At 39.7% G+C, this 27,200-nt stretch overlaps 1 protein-coding gene across 1 annotated transcript in view; it reads right to left on the reverse strand.

The window, feature by feature from the left end:
• CNTNAP5 (contactin associated protein family member 5) overlaps positions 1-27,200 on the reverse strand; it is a 279,817-nt gene that overhangs the window by 186,679 nt on the left and 65,938 nt on the right. Inside the window, exons 2-3 of the mRNA XM_032113776.1 lie at positions 23,250-23,360; positions 15,441-15,634 (exon numbers count right to left, since the gene is read on the reverse strand). Of these exons, the coding sequence (XP_031969667.1) occupies positions 15,441-15,634; positions 23,250-23,360 (305 nt within the window). The remainder of the gene's footprint in view (positions 1-15,440; positions 15,635-23,249; positions 23,361-27,200) is intronic.

The following is a 27,200-nucleotide window of genomic DNA, read 5'->3' on the forward strand; positions in this document are numbered from 1 at the left end:
TAAGCAGCAAAACTACACTTAAAAAAAATAAATTAGAAAAAAAAGGTAAAAGAGAGAGGGAGGGATTCTATAGAAGGAACTCTACCAGTCTCTGTAAGCAGGGAAGATGACTCACTGATCTAAATAAACACTGAAATGTGCTGATCTCCATGTAAAGCGAACACCTTCATCGGCATAACCTTCACTGTGTCCCACAACAGCACCTAATTTAACACTTGCAAATTTTCTAGCTTTCTTTGTCATATATAGTTTAGCTTCTTACTGAATGAGCAACCGCAGGAGTACAGTACCTTGCCTCAAAGTATTCTGCTCATCTCTCTTTAAAAAAAAAATCAATATTTTATAAATATGGTTTTAATAGATTTATTATTACCTTCCTGTTCTACCTGCTATTTCACCCATATGCAAGTTGAGGTAATTTTTTGCTAGCTCAGGTGTTTTGCCCAGTGTCACTGACCATCTCACACCTCAGCATGCCACCACGGCCCAAGAAATCTGTGTCTGCAGCAGATTTTTAAAGAAAAGGTCATGTCTACAACACTGAGTTAGCCCCCAAAGGCACACTGATTAAGCAGCCTTTGCTCCTCTCTTGCCCCTGAGTGTCAGCCCTGCTAATGAGTAAATTCCAGCCACTAAGCTCTCATACCTAACACGTTCTTCTCTTCTTTTTTCTGGGAAGTGCAAGGCAAGGAATGACAGCTCATATTTGAGATAAAAACCAACAAGCAAACAAAAGAAATGCCTTTTGTTCCCTTATACTTCTAAAATGTTCTGATTTAACACCCACAAAGGAGGTACCTCTGAAGCCCCACAGAGGAATAGGCCAAGTGACAGTTCAGGTTGGTCTGGGTGCCAAGTCAACTTGCACAAAGTAACTCCAAAGTTTGGAATGAGCTCTGGAACCCAAGACGTTGAAGGACACAGCTGCAGCTCCCTCAGTGTGAAGAGACTGACAGAGGCAACCATTTATGCCGCTTAGAGAAACGTAGATGCATTTGCTCAGACAACAACTGACTGAGAGGGTTTAACAAGCAGGATAATAGCTCAGGGTGTCATTTTGATCTGAATACATAATTAAAGGAGATCAAGAAAAGGCTCAGGTTTAGAAGTGGCCTTGAATATCTGCAGCCTAATTAGGATTGATTTTGCCAATCACTGCTCAGAACATGACTCTTCTGGTTTGCACTTGTTTCCAGTAAAACATGTCAGCTGCCTAGAAATCAGCATAGCTTCCACAGGCACTACCCACCTAGAAAACGGTGTGGGTTCAAACCTGGCCTATGATGCTTAGATACAAATCCTATGGGCTGCTATCTTTTAGCTTTAGATTACTCACGACAAGTGCAATCAATAAGGCTTGTTAGCCTGAGGCTCAGAAGGGCTGCAGCTGTTTTTTCATCTTAGCCTGTACGTGTAATATGATAGGGCAGTGAGGGGGCACAGATGAAGTGGCTTGTTATTTATGACAATATCAATCAATGCACTCTATTGCTAAATGAATTAAGTAGCACTGCAATAACTGGCTTTTCTGCTGCAACTTTGGTTTTTAAAAATTGCACAGAAGAGTGATATTGATCTGCCTAAGTCTACTGCCATTTTATTTCAGTTCCTTTGCAGTGGATCAGAGTCCCTTCTACCAGTGCCCAAAAATTTATGTAACCATAAAGCTACATTCATCTAAAGACTCACAAAAGGATTTGAGCAGATTTAAGCCTTTGAAATTTAAAGCTGTGATTCTAAACCTCTCAGGAAAACATCTGGTTGACACAGAAGATTGGATTCTGACCATCGGACACAAAGGTTCCCCAATTTCCTGCAGCCCTGTTTCTCTGGATACCAGTCAGATATTTTGCTGCTGCTTCTGCTAATGTACCTCCTTGGAGGTGGACCTGCTAAACAGGCAGTGGTCTCCAATGCTAGCAGTGCTCTTGATGTCATTATAAATGGAAGTGTCTGGAAAAGAATAAAAGAGAACAAGAGAAGACATCTTGGGAATGAAACACCTGTGCTCATTTGGAAGTGAGGGACGCAGGTTCAGGTCTGCATCGCATCTGAAGGAAGCCTCACCATGGAGCCATCATTTCTTTCATTGTTTGCCACTAAGAGAAGAGTAATTTCATTCTGGCTCACTGGGCCAGAAGATCAGAAAACCACAGGGAACCTGAATGTGTCTCTGGGCCACAGACATTCACCTTCTCATGGGAAAACCTCAGGAAATGAAGCATTTGGTGTTGATCAGTGTGCTTTCACCTCCAAAGGAGGTCCAAGGCATACCACGACCTAGAAGAATGACCCAAGGTAGCAGGAAGTATATGGCTGCACACAGATGAAAAACTGTGATTTGGGCAATATACATGCTGCAATTTCAGCTTGTAACCAGCTATTAAGAACGTGGAAGAAGTTCAGTCTATTTGCCAAATCTCAATTACAGTGAAGCCATTTATATAACCACGTGCTTGAATGCTAGCAGGTATAATTGGGCCAGGAAGGTAGTGATTAACATGTGATAAAGAAAGACGTCTAATTGCGTGATTTAACACGAATTGATAACAGACAGGCCACGGCTCACTGTCTGTGGCTGCTAGACATGTAGGACTGCCTGCACTGCTCCTTCATCTGTGACATTTTGTTTATCACTCTGCCTGCTGCTGCCCAGACAAATAAACCCTCTGGGACCATTTGATGCTGTATTAGGTTTTGTGCCTGAATGCGTAAGGGTCCCTAGAAGGCAGCAAGAGGATTCTAGTTACTTTGTAATGTTACAGACAAACAGCATAAAAACTGGTGTTCCACTTAACAAGGAATTCTGTGGTAATATCCAGGAATTTGGCTGTGTACCTGGACATCCTTCAGTTACTCTTTAGCATGCCTCTTTCTTTTTACCTCAAAGCCAATGGCATTTTTAGATTTGGTAGGGTCTATTTTGTGGAGGGTAGAGGCTTCGGACAAAGTATTTTCTGGCTCCAGAACTATCAAAACTACAGTCTAGAATAAAATGGCTTCATAAGTAACAAGGGCTTTGGAGGCCATGAAATCAGATTATTTCCTTGAATGACAATATTAGGAGGGAGACAACCAGGGAAAGTGGGCATGAAAGCAAACACAAAACACAGATCCACCTAATTCAATCTACCCTGACCACTGAACATCCAGCAGATGAAATGCAGATAAAATGCAGAAAAGGTGTTTTGAAGTGTGAATCAGTTTATTTTTGATACCCACTGAGAGCATCTCCAAGGAGGAGACACAGATGGCTTCTGTGTGAGGGTTTATTTTGTTGTTGGTTTTTTATTTGTCGCTTTTTTTAAACCTGGAAGAATTAACAACCACTGCAATCAATAATAAGGATTTTGTTAGTGTAGATCTGACTTTGATTCGGTGTATGAAGCTAAAGGAAATTTGCTTCCTTCCACTTCCCTTTTACAACCAACTGTATGAAGTAAAAGTCTGGACTAATTCCAAGGGACTAAACCAATTATGACAAATAGCTAAATTTGTGAATATGTAGAATCAACTGATCACTGCATAATTACTTATACTCCCAAGGCTATGGTAAAAACGTGGCAGCAGAATCATTGTTATTTTTGTCACAGTTAATTATAAACCATCATCATTGCATTCTTGCAGATATGGCTGGATGCCACCTAAAACTCTGCCTTCCCTCTGTATCTCAGATTTGCTTCTCCACTGTCCTGTGATTTTAATTTATTTTTACACACACACACACAACTGCTCTGCATGTTTGCCAATAACTCTTCAAACCTGCCTTAAATATCTGTGAGTCTTTAATTTCATAAGAACATTCCTTGCAGATCACCATTTCTGTTAACCTTTATAGTGATGTATGCATAACCACATGCACATATTTCTCAGGCTGGAATAGCACACATATTTTACAAGACTATAACCAAATAATGTCCATGGACATAAACCAGTGTCCATAAACAGTGATACCATTATAAGCCTTCAAATATTAAGGCTAAGCACTAAAAGCTGACCTCCAGCTCGGCAGAGAGAAAAGAAGAAGCAAAGTTAGGTGAAGGATAGTGTGAAGTCAAGGCCTTAATTCATGATAATGTGGTGCTGCTGCTGCTGCATTTTGTTTATAAGTCAGACTGCAGATATGCATTTGCTTCTAATGACTCTGGCCATCCACAAAATGTAGGCAAGAAGAAAGCCCCTCAAGATGAACAAATTGGCAGATAAACAGTTTTCCAGGGAAAAGAAAAAAAAAAAAAAGAGGAGAAAAGACAAGCTTCAGAGCAAATAAGAAAACTAAGTAACTTTCAAGTTCAGCAAGTATGTAATTGCAAAGCCCCTACTCTATGATATCTTATGTTGAGCACCTAATTGCAGGTGTGGGATGAAATCCTGACACCACTGGAAGTTTTATTAGAGTTATGTGGAATCAACATTTCAGATTTCCTCATTTCTGAACTGCTATGCTTCATGGCTCATTCTGCAAATGTAAATGCATGAGTTAAGTGCCCACGTGTTTGCCAGATCACGGGCTAAAATCTTCATTCAGACGAGTAGTTACTTGTACCTGAATAACCTCACAGATTTTAGAAAGCACTGTTCAAAGTCAGTTACTATTTGCTTTAAGTAGAGGTAACAGGAAGTGTCCCACTAAAAAGGAGGTATTAAGAAATTCCAAAATCTCTCTAACTGTCCTTAGATCCTTCTCCACTTGATAATTTCCACTGAGAAATTAAACATACCTCTGAACTCTATAAATAAAGGCTATCTAGGTTAATCTCTGCTATCCTGCTCACTATAATATATACCACTCCAGCTGGAGAAGCAACCAAAACAAAAGCAGTCTATTGTGGCCCAGTCTAGTGGGAGAGAAGAGTAGTTAAGGGGAAAGGTAAAATGAGAGAAGAAAAAAAGAAAAAAGAGGGGAAACAGTAGTAAGAGATATGGCATGAAGATGCCTTTTTAATTCCTGCAGTACTCAAAACTCCCCTTCTCCTAAGAGGAAATTCAGCCAACACATCCAGAAGCTACTAGACATGACTGCCGTGGCCATCAGCTTCTTAAAGGGTGACTATCTTTCCCTTTCTTTGTGCATATTTTCATGAGTCCCACAGGTTCTGCAGAAAGCAGAGCACATCTGAATGTTTTCTCCTTGCTATAGTGCCCATATTTGAGATTTGCTGCCAACAAGGAGTTGCTACCTGTAAATGTGTCAATCATTAACTACTTGACTGAGATACAAATCACAACTACTTGAAATTTTTTAAATCCTTCTACAGGGACAGGCTGGGCTTTTTCTGACTGAACTTTGTTATGGTTTGTTGGGTGTAATTTGTTAATACTAAGTGCTCTCTACAGAAATCAGCTGCACACTTCAGCTGTCTGCACTGATGTAATAAGAAACTTGGGTTCTAACTCTGGGATCTAACTCTGCTTAGACATTACAAAACTGTTCTCAACACTAAAAGCAAGAGTTTTGATCTCCCTTCCAGAGGAAACAAAACCAAGAAAGGGCTGCACATTTCAGTGCACTAGCCTCAAGCCTTCTTCAGTATAAATCATTCATGGGTTTGGTAGTGTGCTTGTGAATTTGTAACAAGAAATAAGCAGAAGCTAGAAAGTGTAAAGATATTAGAGAGAGCTTATAAAGGATCACATATTGGATGCCCATAAAAGCCTGACTACATACATCTGGAACACAAAAGCAAGGAAAACTACCCATTGTAAAGACGCATAATGAACAAAGTGACAGATGCTTGAACAATGATTCCACTGCAAACAGTGTAGAAGCCATGACGTGGAAATCTTTGTTAAATTTCTAAAGATAGTTTTTTCCAGAGACTGCTTTATGGGAACAATACTGACGTGTGCCCTCTTCCTTGGAGACAAAGTCTTTTCCCTGAAGTACTGTGTGATGTAAGAAGACAGCATCTGTAAGGTATCCTTCAAGAAGATGATTCTCGGTATCTGCTCTCCTGACTAAAATCTATCTCTATTAATTTACTGAGTAATAGATCACAGAAGGCTTCTCAGGAGACATGTTTTCAGTATTTTTCCTTTCCTTATCCTATTTAACTTTTTTTTAACTGAAGTCCAAATGAGAACGCATCTGCTGAGCATATGGAATTTGCAAGTATTGCCATTAAAGTATAATGCTAACATTAAGATTTTTTCCACCAGGCACACACATATTCTGACTGGCATACAAACACTCTTGGTCTGAAGGACTAGGCAAGGAGAGATGAGTAACTGTGGACCAGCCCTGTAGTGCAGCACGAGCATCTACACCCAGAGGAAAACAGAGGTTCGGGTCCAACACAAAGGAGGTAAAACACACTTTAGATGTTTAGAAAGTCCCCCTGTGTCAGCAAACTTATAACAGAAATACAGAACCTGGATCCAGAACACAGACTGCAGTTTTCTTTTGATACTACAAGTAAACTGCCCTGTAATCTTAAGAATCTCAGTTTTCCCCCAAAGCACCCAGAGAAAAGATTTGAAAGCATCAGCCAAAATTTGCTATCATGCCAGTGCCAAAAGGGCCTGCACCTCTTGGATTCACAGGCATTTATGGAAGGAGATTGAACAGAATTGCTACTCATTGCCAGAGCTGCTTTAGTCTTTAAAACAGTTCCCAAGGGAAAGATGTAAAGTTCTTTTGGATCAGCTTTCCTAAATTAACTAGGACAAGTTTGGATGCTTTCTTGATTTTCTATCAAGACAAAGACTCTCCTGAGGCAACCATGACATGGATTTTAAACTGGTAGGTCTAATTTCCAAATGGAAGTTATTGTAAATGAAATAATTATTTTTGTGAGCTGAACCTAAACTTGAAATACTTCAAGGCAATATCTTTCCATATAAATTCTGTGAAGTCTAGCAAACCTCAGCTCAAGACAGCAAAACTCTTCTCCAGAGAAGATCTGCCTATTCTTATCACTCATATGGGAATCTGCATATATAAAATAAAAATGTGACTCACATTTAGTGTTCTCTGAGCCCAACAGTTGACCAGTTCTTATTTGAATCAAATCTCATCTTTCCTTCAAGCTATAAAGGTGTCTATATATGGAACCTTTCATCATGTTTCCAGAATTGCATTTGTACCTTCAACTCAGTATAAGAATATTTATTCCCTGGAGGATAGAAGTTCTTCAAGTACTGCTGTTTACTCCCTACTTTGGTTTGCTAACAGTTTATTTTCATGTTTGATTACTAATTCCACAAATGTTAACTAACTCCTGTAGAACAGGTGGAGGCAGCTCCCCAAAAGTGTCAGACACACATCAAAAAATTTCACTTAAGTTAAATTTCAAAGAAACATGGACAGGCTTATTTATTCCACAGAAGAATTTTGTTCTTACTTATTGATCTGCTAAGGACTTCTATCCTTCCACATTCCCTGAGAAATAGCTTTGAGAATCAAAAGTACAATTGGTAAAATAACCTTCAAGATTAATGATTATATAACTGTTTTGAAAGTTTTCATGCACTAAAATTTGGAAGCCAGAAAGAATGTAAGATATGCACAACACATCTGGAAAAAAAATGTATTAAAAGAGGTCTTTCATAATAAGAATAATAATAATTGAACTAATTTTTTTTAAAATATCAGCATTCTCACTAATTGTTCTTTCTTTTATAACTAGAGAAAAGATCTAATAAAATATATTCAATATTTCTATTTTTTCTATATTAAGCATTAGAGGAACACTATTTCGACTTGGAATATCCCAGTACAGTCATGGGCATTTAAAAAAAAAATCTCATTTCTCAATGACAATGAAAACAAATAATTTTAAAGTTCTTTATGCAAGGCAGAAATTCCCCTCTTCGTCCTCTGAAAAAATAAATCCAAATTAGCTGAAATCACTAAGGGTTTGGGAGGAAGGAAGTCTATAAAGATCATATTTCCAACACTGTAAAGATGATGTCACTATAGAATTTCTAAGTTTTATAAAAGCAAGAAAATATTACTTATCTGACAATTCCAATTGTGTGACTACATCTTTTTTTTTTTTTTTTTAAACCTATAACAAGGTCACCTTAGCTTACACATCAGTTAAGAAGAAAAAGCAAAAACTGCATCGGCGCCTGTGCTCATTCAAGGAAGAACATTTCATTATCTTTACAGTTCTGGGATCCCTGAGGGGAAAGGGCCCCAGGGACAGCAAGAGGCTCCCAATCAGGCCATAAAGGAGCAATGCAGCAGAATATCCACACAGCCAAAGACACTTACAGAACATGGGACCTTTGACAAATAGCCTAAGAAAATTAAAGTTTTAATAAATCAGGGTCCTCCCCGTAAATCATCTGGACGCATCTGTTTTTCCATCTCCCCAGTCCTGCATTGCCGCTATGCAAAGATCCAATCTTAGTGCTGAAGAAAAATTCTGTGAAAACAACACTTTTTAACCAAGTACCTCAGAACCTGTTTGTAGGGGCCTCTCTGCAGCTGAGAGGTGTCTAACAGTAGGAAACACTGAGTACATTAACCTAAAGTGGAACAGAAATCTGCTAACCAAGGAGAAAAGAAGAGGATGACCAGAAATGAGAGATCCTCAGTTTCTGATAATGCTGACTGTCATGTAACGAAACCAGTCTTTATTTCCATCTTAGATACTGAAGCTCTGGTCACTGACTAGAGCTTTCTACCTCTCCATCTGTCTCTCTCTGTCCCCCCACCTGCATTTCAAGTATCATGATTTGTCTCCTTTCTCCTCCGTCTAATCAGTTTACAAGTATGTCTTATCACTAAACCTGGTGTTTACATAACATCACACCCCTCTGCCAGTTCTGGAGGGGTTTGCAATGATTTTTCCATTGCTTGCCTCTCTTTCTCATGTACCATTTTCACTAGCCACAAGCAATAGGTTTCTATTTCTCCACTCATGAGCTTCTCACTTACAGGATTAATCCAACACTTAGAAAGGGCTCAGAGCAAAATCAGTACAATCTTATAACAGCTACTGAAGACCCGAACACTACAACTCAAACCAGTTTATTTATTTGGATTAATCTAATCTAATCGTGAATCAGTAGAAGTGAAGTGACACTTTTTAGCAGCACTTGTCTTATTTTACAGTGCACGACAGTACAATAAGTGTACTCTTGTTAGTTGGTTTCCCCCAAAAGAATTGGTTTTTCAGACAGCTAGAGCCACTCAGTTGTTCCAAAAATGTACCAAAGAACTGCAAAGAAACTCACTGAGCTCTGTAAGCATATGGATTAAAAAACTATTTGTTCCATATTTATTCAGAATTTGCAAAGGCACCTATTTAAGCCTTCACATGCCATAGAACACAATTTGCAAACAAGAATAACAAAACTTGGTCTACTGATATAAAAGAGTTGTTGGCTAAAATCCACCATCTAAGAGGAAATGTCCCCTATTTTCCACATTAATCATCCTAGCATGCCACAAACAAAATTTTCTGTCTTAGTAGATGCCTGGAAGGGAAAACAACAGCTTTCTGGCTGTGGCAGACAAAACTGCTGGAGATGGCTGGAAGACACGCATGTTTTGGCAGACCCATGCCAACCACTCTTCCCACTCCAATCCATTAGGGCCAACACCATGGAGTCACACCCCATAGCTCCTAGCACAAAGCAGCAGAGAGACAAGATCATACAGAAGATCTGGGATGTAGGAATGAGAAATCAAAGAACATTTCTCAGTCTTCCTGCATTAAATGGTTACAGAAAAGATGCATTCCAGGCAATTTCCAAAGGCATAAGACTGGGAGGTCAGCAACAACACAAACTGTCAATAACCATGTTTCTTGCAATTTTTTCTGGGTCACAGTGAATTGCTTCCAAACACCAAGAACAGAGAATTACTGAAGACATTGCTGATGGATAAAATGTTAATATCAGCATTAAATTCTCTAGACTCCACCTTAATATCATTTTACAGTTAACCAACTATAAAATCACATTGTAAGGTCACAGAATTCATACAAAATTCAGTTAGCTTAAGGCTAACTCCAGTATCTCAACAGTAAAGGGTAATTTGAAATCTAACTATATCCATTTTATTCAGACATAAATCCATACGGAGTGCACTTAACAAAAACAGATATACTGACACTTTGAATTATCCTCCCAACATAAGAACTGCCCTGGTGATATCAAGAAAGACAGATTTCCTGAGAATCTACTCAGGAGGCCACGTTTGCAGCCAGCTCAGTAAGCGAAACCAGAATTAGAAGCAAATTAGTAACATCCAAACAGCATCTCAGAAGCAGGCAGTCTTAAATCTGAACAATCCTAATTACAACAAAAGGATAATGGTCGTCTCTTCAAAACCTGTAATAACATAGCAATGAAAACTTCTGGAAAACCTTGCTTCCCTGCAGCAAGACTGAATTGCTTTCTTCATTCCTACTTGAAAGTAGCAATTGGCTTTTTGTTTCTTCTTTTTCTTTTCTTAGAGCAAAGGTGATGGAAAAGAAAATAATCCATAGATACTTACTACTTAACACCTATTTGGCTGGCAATAATTACTGTGCATAAAGGAGTTTAAATATATCTTAATACTAGTATAGCAGGAAGCATTGTAACAAGACAAGCAGGAACTCATTCTCTAACCCGAGCAAACAATGTGGGACTTCTCGTGGCTACATGTAGAAGTTTGCTCTGGTCTTGGTTGGAGGGTGTTAGGACTAGGAGCTAAAAGATGCTTTAGAATAAATTAGCACAATTATAAATCTGACAAGAAGATTAATATTCTAACTATGTTCACAATAATTAACTCACCAAAACAGTTCCACAGTCATTACCTAGCTAGGGTGGAAAGGGAAAGTTTACAGCACCCCAGTAGATTTATAAGCCAATTAAGGGTGACCCTCCTCTAGATTTCATTAGAAAGGCCTCTGGTTCAGCAAAAGCTCACATGTGCAAGTAAGAAGTTTCCCGATGAAAGGGAATGCAAGGGATCTTTATCACCTCTATTAAACACTTTTCCTGCTTGCCTGGAAATTATATATTCCTAATGCATCCTCAGCCTCCTGTCAACTCTCCAGCCCTCGCACAGCATCCTTGCACCTGCAAGGAGCAAGACTGCCGCAGGGGCATTTCCCTGAGGGGAGGAGCTCTGCTTCATTCCGTGCATGAGCAAGGTGTCATGGTCCAATGCTAGAGAAGAACTTCCTATCTTGGGATGCAGCTTTGGGGTTAGGGCTCACAGCCCCCCTCCCACCCAGAGACATCTTCTGCCTTCCACATGCAGTGGACTGCAGACACGTCAGAACGTTCACCAGCCATGTCAGCTGATAACAGGCGACCACTACGAACCAGCAGACTCCTGCTCAGTGTGCACTGTATGTGCATGGGATTGCACAGAGTGTGAGCTATCTCCTTGCTATCTATGCTATTTTCCCTCTTCATTGCCTTTCTGCACAGATTCATTATTCTAATATAAAAGCCTTCTCTGCCACTCTCAGAGCAGACTCCCTTTATCTCCAGTTCCACAACTTCCCCTTCTCCTTTCAAAACTTTGTATAAAGAACATCTCTTTTCTCCTTTTGTTGCATACATCTATGCCCATTTCATCCCCTTTCCTTTGTGCCTTCCTGCATAATTGCGTTTCTCAGCTTTGTAAAGTATTTTTCAATATAAATAGCATAAAAATTGCTATCTAAAATGAAATAGCATTGTATCACAGCCCACACTTTTTTTCCCAGTAAAATACACAATTTGGACTGACTCAAGCTGTGATGTGTATGCAGGTAAAGCAAATTCTGAATTATTCAACACTTAAAAACACTGAAAAATCATTTACTTGTTACAAGCAATAAGATTTATGTTTTATGTCTCCCAATCAATAGCTAGTGTGTCCACACATAGCTGATTTATCCATATTGAAAATATAATTATAAGTCTAGTTTGCTCTGAACCACAGAGTCCTTTTGTAACAAGATTATTTAAATACAAATGGGGTTGGAAAATTGGTTTTAAATGGCTAATCTGTCTTGTCTTCAACTCCAGCTGCAGAATTTACTAACACCATAAACACAGGCTGAGTGAAAACTTAAGAGGTTTTCTGATTCTCCCCGCGATCTGTCTATGCAGTCCTCATTAACAAGGAAGTTTATGGAAGCTGTATGCAAGCCAGGAGAGGAGGATAATAAGCCTTGTAATCTCTATAAAGAGAAAGGGATTTTTACTGGTGATATGTCATATATGCTGGTGTGCAAACATCTGTCTTATTGGCAGCCCCATAAAGAATTTATGTGCCCAGGTCTCTGATGCACTGCAGAGCATCTCTGCCATGAGGGTGGACAAAACCTAAACCCACTGGAAACAACTCCTCAGAGGCACCACTTGCAATAGGGAGCATCAGACGTTCGTAGTATCATTAAGAAAAGTTTCATCTGGGCAGATTTACTCGGGGATTATTGAAGGCCCTGCTGCCTTCCTGCTGTTCCCACCAAATGTGGTAGATGGCCCCTGACATGCAGTGGGTAAAGGCTGGGCCAGTGCATCCTCCTCCAAGAGAGCACTGCTGTACTGCCAACTGGGAATGCACCACGACTTTCTCTCTGGGTCATGCACGTGGGCTGGGAGAAAATGCACATCAAATCTGACTTGGGTTGAGTAGAAATTAAGGATTGGTAACTTGCCATCTCACCCTGATATAGGAAACTACTGCCTTAAATCCTTCTTTGACAGACCATCGCCCCCATCCCAAAAAAAAGAATGGGATAATGCTGGGTTTAGCTGCTAATTTCCTTCATACCAGTGTAACTGGTATGGAGGTCTGGCTTCAGTTTGTGCAGGAAACAGTCTCGATAACTGAAGGATGTCTTCATTCCTGCTGAGCAAAAAACATCACTGAACCAAAGCCAGCACAGATACGCATTCCCAAGTCTGGAACTACCACACTTGTGACAGATTGGTACAGGGTACATTGCCACAGATTGTGACAGTGGAGGCTACCCTGGGGAGCTGCTTTCCCAGCCCTGTGGAATGGTCCACTACACTGCCCTGCCTTAGGTCAAGGACAATGGTTCTTTCCTAGGGGTGTGCAATGCAGAACTTCCCTTACAGCTGTTCAAGAGCCAGATGTTTAGGACAAGCACCATGTCGTGCTTGTCCTCATTTCATCCAAGGGTCTGAAAAAACCTTTAACATTCAGCTGGACAGCACACTTCTATGTTTCTTCTTAGTCAGAAAAAACCCTAAGGAAAGGATAACTGCCAATAAAAGAGAAATGCTGCATAATTTGAAATTACAATTCTATACATGCTTCTGAAAGCCTCTTTGGCTTTCCTCTTTGTGCTCTGAATGGTTCTCTAGGTCTAATTTAATTCAGTGAAGCAAATCCAAAAGTGCCAAGAAAAAAGAATCAGCTTTTTCTTTAGTTAGAATAAAAATTATACAGAAGGAATTCTTGATCTTCATTAATTCCATGGGTAGACATACAACCTCCTAAGTGTTAATGAGACTTGCCAGTTTAGGTGGACCAAAGTGTCTAATGAAATGTCAAATGAGCCCACTTTGGATTTACATTATCAGATATTTCCACCAGGAAATTTGGCGATACATCCTAACAAACCATTCAAGCCCTCTGGGAACACGGAGCAAATGGTTCTTCTGGACTGGAATTATATTACTGGCTCACTTGGTCAGTGTGACTCCTAGAAACTATGGTGAGGGGACAATAATCCAAATCCTTTGTTTCCTTTTCCACACCCAAATTCTATTTCATTTTTCCTCAGTTATATAGAAAATAATCCTCTGTAGCCTATGGTGGTTTCCATTAGAAACATGTACAAAAATTATCTCTCCAGAAAGCAAGCTTCCAGGTCTGCTTAATCTTTGAAATTTGTGTCAGGATCTGCCCTGGATCAACTTCATGCCTGATCCCTCTAGTAAAACAAGGGAGTCCAAGTTGCTCATAAATCCTAATTCATTGTTAAATGCCTGCTAGGCTTGTTCTTATTCTCATGTGCAATATTAGGTGCCAGATAAGAAACCCATAAATTGGATCCCTAGGGCATTAAGATTTGTTGTGGTAAATTCTATGTGTTGTCTTTTCAAGTTTCCTGTTAAGAAGAAAAATTTACAAAAGAAAATAAAAGTGTGACGTAGAATAAAAAAATTAATTTGTCCTAATATAAAATTTTAATAAGCCACATAATATTTTCAGGCAAAGAAGCACTTAACTGACACCAAATCTGTAAAAATATCTCAGTATGGATTTCAGATTCCCAGGGGTGGAAGTCAAGAGACAGATTAAATGATCATTATTATGTCCAAAATGAAATTCCACTGCTTTTAAATAAATAAATAAAAATATTGGAGCAAAGACAGCCTAATATAACATTTTAAGTGACAGGTGAAGCACTTGACAACTTTATGACCATCTTAGGACCAAAGTTGCTTTTCTAAGGGAAGAAGGATTTCATTAGACTTCCCTAAATCAAACCATGATAAAACAATACCATAGATTTTAGACCTACAGAAGTTCACCTCCCATCTCCACTGCCACAACACACTCAGGGAAAAATTAAGCAGTCCTTTTCCTCTCTCCCTGCTGCACGCTGAGTCTCATCATTCACAGTCACTATGTTCTGGAAGCAAAATCTGCTTTTGTGACACATCATTTAAACAAATTAATAACCAAAGAAAAATCATAAGTCTACTTGGTTACTCTTAACATGTTTCCCTTTATTTTCATGAAGAATCTGTTTCTTTTAACACTACATATTTTGATGCTACCAGGGCTGTTGATCCACAGAACTACAGAACACAGCATAGAGAGAATCCTACAATTTTTCAATTTCCTACAATTCAAAATCCTACAATTTCCTACAATTCACTAACAGTTACCACTTTTTGTACAAAAGGAAGACTTGTAAACTTCCATCCACACCTGTGGTGCCACTGCTGACCCATGCACTCCTACCAACAGCACCTGGCACAGCCACGCACTGGACTTGTGATGCAGCAATGGTCAAGTCTGCATTAAAGTATCAGAAAAAGCCTTGATCGCTTTTAGTGTGTCTCCTAAATCATCCCACAACCTATGCTGCAGCTCCAGTCTTCTCCAGCTGAGGAGCAATTTACCACCCATCTTCCTCAGCATGATCTCTCGTGTTCTGGCCAAACACGTACAAGACACAGAATTAATTTTCATCTTTCCTGGAGAAAGCCCCATTTACCCTGGTGTGCCTGAATCAAAGCCAACCAGGCACAGAAGCACACAGGTCATTTTAAGTGCCCTGATCATCCTCATAGTCTGAAAAACAGTGTAGTCCTGAGGGCCTAAACTTGTATTACACAGACAGTCAGTGACATAACCCATTTAGATCAAAACACTCCGTGGAGTCGCTCAGGTCTGTTCTCTCACCACCACAGCACTCCTCTGACGTAAAACCAAAGCTGTTTCTCCAAACACCAAAATGAGCCTGAAGCAGAGAGATCTAGGGCCAAAGGCACTGCCAGCTCAGACCTACCCAGATGGTGTCGTCCTGTCTGTACTGTTTCCAGTTGCGGCCGGTGTCGCTGAACATCAGCGCGTAGCTGGTCACCCAGTCCGAGCTCCCGTACCGGCCCTGGGTGGCCACCGCCACGATCTCCACTCTGTCGCCCAGATCTACCTGGAGCCACTGCTGCTCGTTGGACTCCAGTGGGGACCAGCCACCTGCTCCTGAAAGATTGGATGAAGAGAATTTAGACGACAATAACAGCACCAAAAAATTATGCTTGATAAAGAACCATTAAATTATTTCAGGGCATCACAGGGGGCTCTACTTGAGCATGTGGCTGTTTTTTCATATTTTAGTATTAGGAAATAAACTACATGAGGTGTGCTTGCATGAGGTTATCTCCATTAACCTAAGTTCAAGAGGAATTCTGAATTTAAGACATCTTAAGGAAATTTATACTTTTTCAGCTGTACAAACATCAATGAAGTTGGCACATCCTCAATCACAAAAAAAAAAAAAAAATCGTATCTATTCCCTCCTTGCAAATCTGGGAATGTGGACTTGTAACTTGCAGTTTGCTTTGATATTTTCCTTTTTGCTATGTTCTGAAAGAAATGCAAAATGTTAGTTATCTTTATTTGAGCCCTATTAAGTATTTGAAAGAATGGTTTAACTACAGCTTGTAAGAGCATTTCAGATAATTCGCTGTAAAGTAGGCTGTCTCTGACATGAGCTTGTAATTCACATTTGTCCTTTAAAAGTAAAGATGTGCAGTATCCCCTGAATTCCTTTAAAGGCTGAACAGGCCTGTGGTAACACCAACCCAATGAAACGGAACTGCAACCACTGCTTGCATTTTACCACTTTGCTCACCACAATAAATGGGAGCTTATGGTTAAAAAGCAAATCATTCCAGACTGGAATGTATTATTTTATGGTCTCGTGCTTTCTTTTACACCCTAGAATTACAGGCTGTTTATTTTCCTTTAACTTGTTTCTCCTGGCACACATTTATTCTCTGCATACACCCTACGTTCAATTCAGCCTCACCAATAAGCAATCAGTGCAGCTATGAAGAACACAGAAGCCATCAACCAAGTAGCCAAGACATCAAATTTTGAGGCTGCCACTGCTTCTGCAACCCAACACCTTTTTGTTTTGTCACAGTTAATTACGTTTAGAAAAGCTCTCCAGTGTGACTACAGTGAACACAGTCACATTAGGAATAAAACACAGGAAACAGTTGTGAATAAAGCATTAACAACTCTTCATGTAAACTACAAGAATGATTCCAAATAAGCATTTCCAAACAAAATGCATTACTAAACTTTGGTTATTAGGAGTGGTTTTATCTTACTATTTTAATCTTATTAACTGATCTGTCTCAAAGTTGCTCCATGAAAAGTTCACTGAGGTGAATAGAGTTAAAAGATTAATAAATGTGGTTTCTATCAATGAACTCAATTTCAGTAACTCTGCACTTTTAAAAATGTCTTGTGTTCCCTGGATTGCATTGTACTTTCCAACTCTCAACTGAAATCCCTTTGTCTAAGAATAGGTGTTAGAATTGTCACTATTTACAATTTATTAATATAGGATTTATCTGAACTCCTGAAACTGAACCATATCTATTCCATACCTGGAATGGAGTATTGTTCCTGCTGCCCTGGATGACTCAGCCTTCATTCTTCTACAAGAACTCTCCAGGGAAAATAGTTTGCAACCAAGCCAATGCATACTGCTTCTTAGTGCCATGATTTACCCTTTTCAATCACAATAGAAGTCTTCATCATCACTGATTATTTTACCTGCCTTAAATAGAATACTCTCTCCTATAAGCAGGCCATGAAACACCTAATGAGAATACTAGGAATTTCATTACTGATTTCTTCTTTGACTACTTCATAGCTCTTTTAACTCCATACCTATATAGAGCTTATATAAGAGTATAACACTTTCTGTTAAAAAGTTACTTTCTGTTAAAAGGTTACCTCTCATGCCACCCTTTTTTTATTTTGATGTTTTAAGTGCCATATAGAAAGTATGTTGTTTGCCTTGAAGATGCAAACTATATAGCTATATTCAAAGACAACAAACTACAGATTTCTCCTACACACACTTGTAACTAGTGCACACAGGAGCCAAGGGCAAACTTCTTTTGGATTGTAATATCCTAAAATAGACTCTGAACACAATAGTTGTTGCTTTTTTTTCCCCCCCCAGTTTTATTCCAGGAACTGACATGATATAAAAATCTGCTTCAGAAGTTCCGGCAAAGTTGTTCCATTCATGACTCAAAAGAGCCGATTCTAGATGTTTTCAGCACATATTAAAAGAAAGCTGGCATTTTCATCTTTCCTTCATTCAACATAGAGAATGACAACTAGATGAAGGAAAACAACTTTTAACAAAAATATTTGGTGAGTCTTCCATTAAAAAAACCACAAAAGCTGTGCTTTCTATGTTCTAGTTTATACTTAAGTTTTTAAGCCAAGCCTGTTAGCACAGATGCTTCCCAGTAGTATGTCAAATATCTTAACTAAATATCTAGTTTATGCTTTCTCCCTTCTGCTGCTAGAAGTGGCAGGAATGTGATATGCTTTCCACAAAAGTGTTTGGCTTTACTGTGCACTGCTATTTTCCAGCTTGAGCACCACAGGCTTATAATTTTGAAGTCAAACAAATGATATACACTGAACAGAAATTTGGGAGATCTGTGCTGAGCTTGAGCCCTAAAATCATAGATTACATGGTGTCTCTGAACTGCATCTCTTTACATGAGCACATTTGTGTGCTGGGAATGTCACTCTTCAGATGCAAGCACTGTGGACACAGCACTGACACCTGCTCGTAGCATCACCTCTCCAAAGCTGGCCTTGCAATATATCAGTTACAGGCCATGTCTTTACAGAACAGCAGCTGCTTCATATATTTTTTCCTGTGCAGAAGAAAGCCCACTGTGTTTCTCTCTCCCAAACCTTCCACCATTACCATTTCCACAAGTGGACAGTAATTCTACTGCTAGTAAGAATGGCAGCTAAAATCCCTGCAACAGCAAAGCTGCATCAACTGCATGACTGAGGGCAGAACCGAAGCTTTTCCCACTGGGCCTCTCTCACTTCTGCTAATAAAGCAAACAGCTTCTGCTTGCTTTTGTGGTTATCCCAGATCCTCACCAAATACTCCTGTCAGTGCCAAAAATCAATAAATGTTCTTTTTCCTCCACATTTACTCTGTTATATAGAGCAGGTAGCACAAGGGATACTGGCATTTCTTCCAGCACAATCTCGTTTTGCACACTTCTTTTATGCACATCATTCCTGATAGTGTGTCAAAAACTTCTTTTAGTATGTAGCAAAAAAGCACAACCAAAGCAGAGCAACTATTTAGAGTAATTTGCTCCTCTACCCACCAGTGATGCTTGCCCTGAGGACTGTTTGCCAGCACAGGCCCAAGAGAAAGGACAAGAAGGCTCTAAAAGGCAACAACATGGGCTACTGAAGACACAGTTTACAGCACATCAACACCTTTGAACAGATACAAGCATAACCTGACATCCTTTTCCTGCAATTGGGCACAAAGATACTGAAGAGGACCATACAACTTTTATTAAGTGTGGCATAAAGGCAAACCAGACAAAAATTTGGCTTTGATTAGGTCCATCAGATCTCCACACCTGTTTTAGGTAACTGGAAAGTACTAAGGTGTTAAGATGTCACATTGTCTCTCACACGAAAGCAAGAGAGACAGGATGCTCAGTATTTCCCCTTTCTGGCATTGATAGGATTCTGCACATTGTGCAACACCATCATTCCTCACAGCTCACACATTTCACATCTTCTGTGGATCATTTCAAAGGAGGCATTCAACATGGTATGGGGAAAATGCCCCAGTGGAAAAAGAGTACCACAGGAATCTGATATATTGTTCATATTCTCCATGGCAACAAATCATAATGTTAGAAATATGTGGAGAGCATGGATCTGATGGTTTCTCAGCTGGAGACCCATATGATTCCAAGAAATATGACAAAATACTTCTGTTTCTTTTTCAGACTGTTTGTACATTTTGCCATAGTTGTTTCAAAAACTGCATGTAAGCCCAGTGTTATGCAGTCAATGCTTTTTGTAGTTCATTAATACAAAGCACAGGGAAATATTATTTCCACCCTACATTGCCTTACAAACAGCTCAAATGGCTTTATATTGCACTAAAATCTCCTGGACTTCCCGCTGCAACTAAGTGCTTCCCTACTGCAGAATTTTACTTTAATGTCCAGATCAAACACTTCCTGGCCATAAAACAAATTCTTTTTGACATTATATATGTTTTATATTCTCATATATAATTGCCTGTACTGACTACTCAGGCTGAGAACTAATAAGAACTGAAAAATCTTAGGTGATACAGTCATGTTGTAGCAATTTTCCTATTATTTTTCATTATTTATTTACTATACACAAAAAAGCTGACAAATCCCTCTCACGGGCAAATAATATATTTCATACCTCAGAATCACATTTATCAGAATTATACTAGCTCTTTAGTACCAGTATGGATTTATCAGCATTTTAATTGAGCGCTTTCAGCTGTGCACACAAAGCTTTACTCATGGGTGCTTTGTGTGTTTGTTTTTTTAAATGGCACATTCCACTACTGCAGGCCCTTTTTTTTTAAACAACAGCCTTTTACTTACTGTTATCTATTACTGAATCCACTTGATGAATTTGAACTTTCTGTTGACAAAGGACTGGGTCGTGCTTTAAAAACTCATCTTCACTTGTTGCATTCATGTTTACATTAACAAATATATTGATCTGGCTTTCTACCCAGAGGCTCTGTTCCTTGCAGCACTGTCTTATCAATTACAAGCAAAGCTAAGCCAGCTCATCAAAACATTCAACATTATCAGAAAGCCACAGGCCAGTCCTTGTTAGGAAATATTATTTCCTGTAAAGATATCTACTATTTGCATTCAAGTGACAGTCAAAGAAAGTTTCTACAGCTACCATCTACCACTGCTTGCTCCTCCAACCCAAGGTGAGGTACTGCTCTGGCAACAGTAGACTTAGTTTTCTTCACAGTAGCTGGTATGGAGCTACTTGTGCTGGAAACAGTGCTGATAATACAGACATTTTTCTGATATTGCTGAGAACTGCTTACACACAGGCCAAGGCCTTTTCTGCTCCTCACACCACACCACTAAAGAGGAGGCTGGGAGGAAGCAAAATTTGGGAGTGGACACAGCCAGGACAGCTGACCCCAACTGACCACAGGGATATCCCATCCCACATGGCATCATGCTCCGCATTTGAAGATGGGGGGATGAAGGAGGAGGAAAAGGGGGATGTTCAGAGTGATCGCTTCCTGAGTCACCGTCAGGTGTGATGGAGCTCTGTTTTTCAGGGGATTGGCTGAATCCCTGCCTGCCCATGGGAAGTGGTGAATGAGCTCCTGGTCATGCTTTGCTTGCACACGTGGCTTTGCTTTATCTATTAAGCTGTCTTTGTCTCAACCCATGAGTTTCTCGCTTTTACTCTTCTGATTCTCTCCCCCATCCCACCAGGGGGAGTGAGTGGTTGTGTGGGGCTGAGCTGCTGGGGTTTGTCCATGGCACGTGCCCAGCATGGGCCTCAAAGGGTTCAAGATAATTACAGATTTGATTGGAATGTGCTAGACTGAATTTACAGCTGTTACTGCTGGTTAGCTATTAATCAGCAGCTTTTGTGTTTGCCATAGGGCTTGCTTCTCTTACTGTTTATTAGTCTACTGCTCATTAGTAGCTACTTTTTGCTTTTGCTGCTTGCTGTACTGCTTATCATCTTACTCTGTTGGGCCTGGAAACATTTTGATAACAGCACTGACCATGCTTCTGGGCTGGCAAAAGTCCAGGGCATCTCTGCTGTTCCTGTGCTGCTGCACTGGCCAGGCTGGAACTCCAGTGTGAACTCAAGCCAAAGGGGCTGTGACCTGTGGACGAGTCCCTGGGGCAAAAGGACACCCCAGGTGTCTGTGGCTGTGAATAAGCCCATGCCAGAGCACATGCTCTCGTCTCTTTGAGATGCACGTGCATCTCAAAGTGCTGTGACCATGGTTACATCTGTACCACAGCTGATACCTCTGAAGGGACTGTGGCCCAAGGGTAAGTTCACACTGCAGGAGGTACACCCTGAAGCACCTGTGGCTGTGCATGAGGCCATACTGGAGTATGCCGAAGCATGTGGCTGCGGCCAAGCCCATGACCCAGCAGAGACTGCAGCCATGGGGAAGGCAAGAACAGGTTTACTTCCAAAAGGACTGTGGCTGTGGGTAAGGCCATGATGGAGTGAGCAGCTGTGTGGGACTTTATTGTTGTTGGGGATTAACCCACAACAAGTCCCCATATGAACCCTGCCAGCACTGTATCTGCACATTCCTACAAAAGTCCATGCAGCAGAAGAATTAAACAAGGTAGAGTTTAGCTTCTAGGTCCCTGTGCTGGCCTCAGCTCATCAGTTATCACATAAGTGTTCAAAACATTAAATCAAAGTTGCTGAAACAACCCCCTTACTTAGGGCTCCGTTTCAATACTCTGTCTCCTGTTCCCATGACTAGTGCAAAAGACAGCATGGACCTTACCACTGTGACACTGGATTGCTGAAAAAATACAATATCTGACCCCATGACAAAACTGTAGGACAGTTAACTAAGACCTATTTCAATTTCTGACCTTAAATTTAAACCACTGTCATAATTCCAGACATTGTTAATATCTCTTTTAAATACAGAACAGCCAGAGCTTGACTTGCAATACTGATTTTGAACTACTTCTTCTTTTCTGCAGATAAAATTAGCCATTAGAGCCATCTGCACAATCACATAAACATATCCATAACACCATCTCAGACAGCAGTTGGAGACAAAGGCAGGGCAAACTCAAATATCATGCTCAATGTCTACAACTTTCTGTTGTCGAGCAGTTAGCCATATGACCTTCTACTTGCTGAGGAACTCTGGTTCTAGAGTTTAAATATGATATAGTAACTCCCATCTAACACTTCTTTAATGGCCTAGCAACTCCTTATCATTAGTTCCAAGCATATAAGAGAGTCTTTCTACAGGTTTATCAAATGGCCTTTGATTAAAACATACTTTAGAGATGTTTAAGAATGAAAATTCTCGTTTATTTTCAATTAAAACCTTTTTTCTAGTAGTGTTCTTTCTAGTGTTTCCTAAAATGAAAATCATATGTAATATGATAATATAGGGCTTTCCACTTTTAGAGGCTCTACCTTGGAAATAAGATGGGAGCCAACAACCCAAATTTGCAACAGGATGTCAAATGATGCCCAAAATAGTATCAGAAAAGAGAAGTTGGCAGTAAGTTTCATACTAATAGTTCCACCTTGTGTGTGAACTCATTAACTGGACCTCAAACATTCCTGATTGCAAATGCCTGAAAAGTTGTTTTTCATGTTCGCTATTTCTGCAGAGTTGCGTAGTCACTGAATTCCACTGGAATTTCATATCTACTCGCTATTAACACCTACATTTTAGAATAGGGTCCCAAGCCTACTGACCTTTAAACTCTTAAAATATGGGAACTCATGAGAAGCAAAAAGACTATCTGAACTTCCTTAATGATGTCTCTACAAGAGAAATGGAGAGCTTCAAATTTAATAGAAGCTTTCTATAATAAAGGAGGAAATTGCTCCTACACAGCGCACTCTCAGGAGCATAAATTAATGGCTCTATTCCACTTGCCTCTGAATGCACTGCATACAAACAGCATAAAAAGTTATTCTGTGTAAATGTGATTAAAATGAATAGTTTAGGCATTTCATACTGCAATCTTACCATCTCGCCTGTTGAGTTTTGCAAAGCTGGAACTGTGAGTACTGAAGAGCTCAGAGGAACTGGTAAGGGCAGCTGAAGGTAAGGGAGAGACCAGTGCATCATCACAATTATCTAGAAAGGAGAATAAAAAACAAAACATACAGAGGTCATCATATGAGCAACACATACGCCAACTTGTGCTATCTCCAGGTGGTGCTTTTTCTACTTAGTAGATAGACAGAGACTGGAGACAGAGCACACTTGTGCTTGAACTCACATGTGAGAACTGAAATTAACCCTCCAGAATGTCCCAGTCTGGTGGGACAGCAACCACATGGGAGCTGCTGTTAAGACAAGGAATGCTTGAAGAACTGGAAAATGTCCTTTCACTGAATGAGATTTGATAGGGTACCCTGCAGTTAAAGAAGGTAATGATTCTTGTTGCAAAAGCCACTGCAAGAGTACAGTAATGCCCTGGCTGACTTTAGAGAACACCCCAGGTGGTGTGCACAGCACAGTTTTCCCCAAGAACAGGTATGTAATGTAGGAGTTACAACTTCATATTTCTGTGTGGAAGTGACACACAGGGTCATGCCATGGGGGCTTTTGCAACATGTAAAAATGTGTTCTGTGCTTAGCATGTACCTCATGCTGCACTAAGATCTCAAAACCTAAACATATCCTTCATTTCTTCCCCAAGCTCACACAAAAATGCAGGGCCAAATTAGTTTTGTTCACTCACATGAGCAGCCTCTATGTTTCTCCCCTCTATCTTTCACATCTGCGTCTGAGGACAGATGGGCTAAGCTAACACTCAAGTGGAATTTCTGAGCCCATACTGTTCGAACAGCAATGGAATTAAATAAAGTAAATTTTCTCATTACTATGCTGTCACATAAACACTCAAGAACATAATGCAGGGTTTCAGTAGGGAGCAGTAATAATAATAATAGTAATAATAATAACAATCCCCTCTCATTTTTAATTGAATCTCCCATGGAGCAAACATGGATATAATTACTGGAAAAGGCCTGCAGGTCATTGGGATCTCAGGCCACCACAGTGTTCTTGCATTCAGAGAGTAAATATGCAATTTACAGGGATCGGGGGGAAAGGAAGGGCTACAAAAGACAACGAATAAAAGCAAAACTTGCTCTATAGTTATGAAAATGAATTTAGATTATTCCAAAACTGAGTGATACCTTTTCCATATTGAGACAGATTATAGTAAAATATTTCTCATCTCTTTGTACAATGAATCTCTAAAACAACCCAGATACTTTTGTAATCAAAATCTAGCTCTATATGAAAGAAAATCAATGTAATCAATATAATTTATATTAGTGCATTGAAGGATGGATCTCAAAACCCAAACTTCTATACAAAACCCTTTCTATCTCTTTGATCCCCAAGAGCAAAAAGGCCTATAAAGATCTGCAAGATAGATAAATCAGGGACAAGTCTGCACTGATGTTGCAGCCATGAAGATAATTAGCCAAGTAAATAAGTACCATCATCCTGAGCAGATTCCCTATGACTTACACCCTTTGAATCTCAAAGGGAACTTCTGGAGGGTCTGTGGAGTGCCAGTCTCCAGGTACACACCATGAGATCAGGCCATAACTATTCTATTTCGACTTTTAAAAATCCCAAACAAAACAACTGTACATTGAGAGTCTTAAATTCACTGTAATTTGTTACCTGATCAGAGATTTAAACAAAGATCAGAGATGTAATCGAAGATGGTGAGTACATCAGGGCACTGAATTCACCCAAACTTCTGCATTCTATAAAACCAGCAGAGGGGCTGAGAACCTCTAAAAAGAAGGTCCAAAATCCTAGCAGGCAGATCTATAGGACTATTCAGCAACACTTAAAACATGAGGTTGGAAATAACTGAACGCAGAGATTTCACTTTAAACAGTGTCTAGACTTCTGGCTCTTTTCAGCTCCCTGTGGTTGCTCCTGGGCCACGAGAGAACTCAGCACATCAATCAGCCTGTGATCCAGTTGTCCATCACTGTTCCCCAAAGGTAGGATTGGATATCTATGGGACACCAAGTGTCTCAGCATCTCAGCAAGAGGAAACCATTTTAGAGCAACCCTTTTAAGGTTTTCCCGGGGATCTCTAGAGGCTCCAGCCTGAGAAGTGGCAATTAGCTCCTGTAACCATGAGATGCTTCGTCTACATTTCCATATCCTTTGCTTCTGTCCCAATGCACATTCATCTGTATCTCTGCTGCTACAGCACTGCAACATCATTTCCATGCTTAATTCTGGGATCCTTATTTTGCTTTCTTCTAAAAAAGAAAGGGGGAAAAAAAGAGAAAAAAGAAAGAAAGAAAAAACAGCCAAACAACAGCTAGGAAACCTTCCCTGAATTAGTATCTAACTATGAAAAATGTAAATGTAAGGCTTGAGGATTTAGGACAGCATTAAAAAATTGATGATAGTTCTGAGGGTACCAGGACTAATACAGCCCAACTTTCAACAGATAACAGAGTAATGATTGATTGACTCAGAGTGCATGCAGGAATTTCCTCCAAGTGAAGATTATTTTTGAATGGACACTCTGACAAGATGCAAGGCCACTCTTCTGCCCGTCCCTCAGTCAAAACTAACTTTGCAACACTGAATGTTGCACCAGCAGCTGTACATGCACAGACCTTCAGTGCAGGACATGGCACAGTTAGTACATGCCAAATGAAATCCCAGAGTACAGTGAAGTGCTTGGGATGCACCAGTCCACTTGTACATGCACAGCAATCCAAATAATTTGCAGAACAACTCTGATACATCCCTTGTCAGAGACCCAACACAGATTGGTACATATTTGAGACTGGTATCTCTTTATAAAGCTTAGCTGAAATAGGATATGGAGTTCAAAAAGGTGGGATGTGCACGTACAGTGAGAATCATTCCATTGGCCCTGCTTCCATAAGAAGGCAATATTGAAAAGGAAACAAACCAACCACCAAACACACACCTCTCAAGATAAAAAAACTCTCCAAGAAAGGATGTTATCATCATATTTTCTTTTGTGATGGATGCAGACAAGAAAGAGATGAAAAATTTTGTGCTTAGGGAAGATTAGAAAAGACCCACGGTAAAACCAAAAGCAAAGTAGGTGTATCCTGATTCCCACCACATAATCCCAGCACACACATTTCAAGAGACTTCATACCCCCCACTTGATGTGACAGAAAAAAAACATTATTTCAGGTGCTCTCACATTTACAGCTCCTTACCTATAGTTCCTGACCTATTGCTCCATTTGCTTTGGAAGTTTGCCTGTCAGAACAGGAACTTTGCTTCCTGGAGTTAACTGCATTATATGCCTATTAAAAACATTGGTTTTAACAATGAATAATTCAACACTATAGAACCATTTAAAACATCTGGACACTCACAAAAGAACGTTTACTAGCCGAGTTGTTCGGTTGTTTTCTCCTATGTTTTCCTTGACAAGATAATTAGCAAAGAAATAATGACAAAGAGGGTCGAATTGTACCTATGAGCCAACTTTTTTATACAAACCACACAACAATACAGATGTTGACTTGCATTTGAGAAAAGGGTGCTGACCTTGAGTATCCCAACTTCTGAAAAACAAGCAATTACTGACAGCATTTCCAGTGTCATGAGTATTACTAGAACTTTCATAAGCAATCTTGCTTCTGGAATTAAGAAAAATATTTACGTATATCAACGTGAGTCTTCTGGGTTTTATTCACTAATGATTTTTAGAAAATAATGATAAAATTAACAAAAAAACAAAAGGAGAAATTAATCTATTATCTTTTAATTTTCATACTGTGAAGTTATTTTATTGATTGGTTTTGACTCTTTTCTTGTAGATTTAATTACCCTCCAGATAAAAACAAGGAAATATCTTCTCCACGTATTTTAATTTTTTGCAGAATGCTTTGGACAATCCCACAAATATAATTGTTATCTGTTCAAAAGCATTCA

The sequence above is a fragment of the Corvus moneduloides genome, chromosome 7 (assembly GCF_009650955.1).
Source record: "Corvus moneduloides isolate bCorMon1 chromosome 7, bCorMon1.pri, whole genome shotgun sequence".
NCBI lineage: Eukaryota > Metazoa > Chordata > Aves > Passeriformes > Corvidae > Corvus > Corvus moneduloides.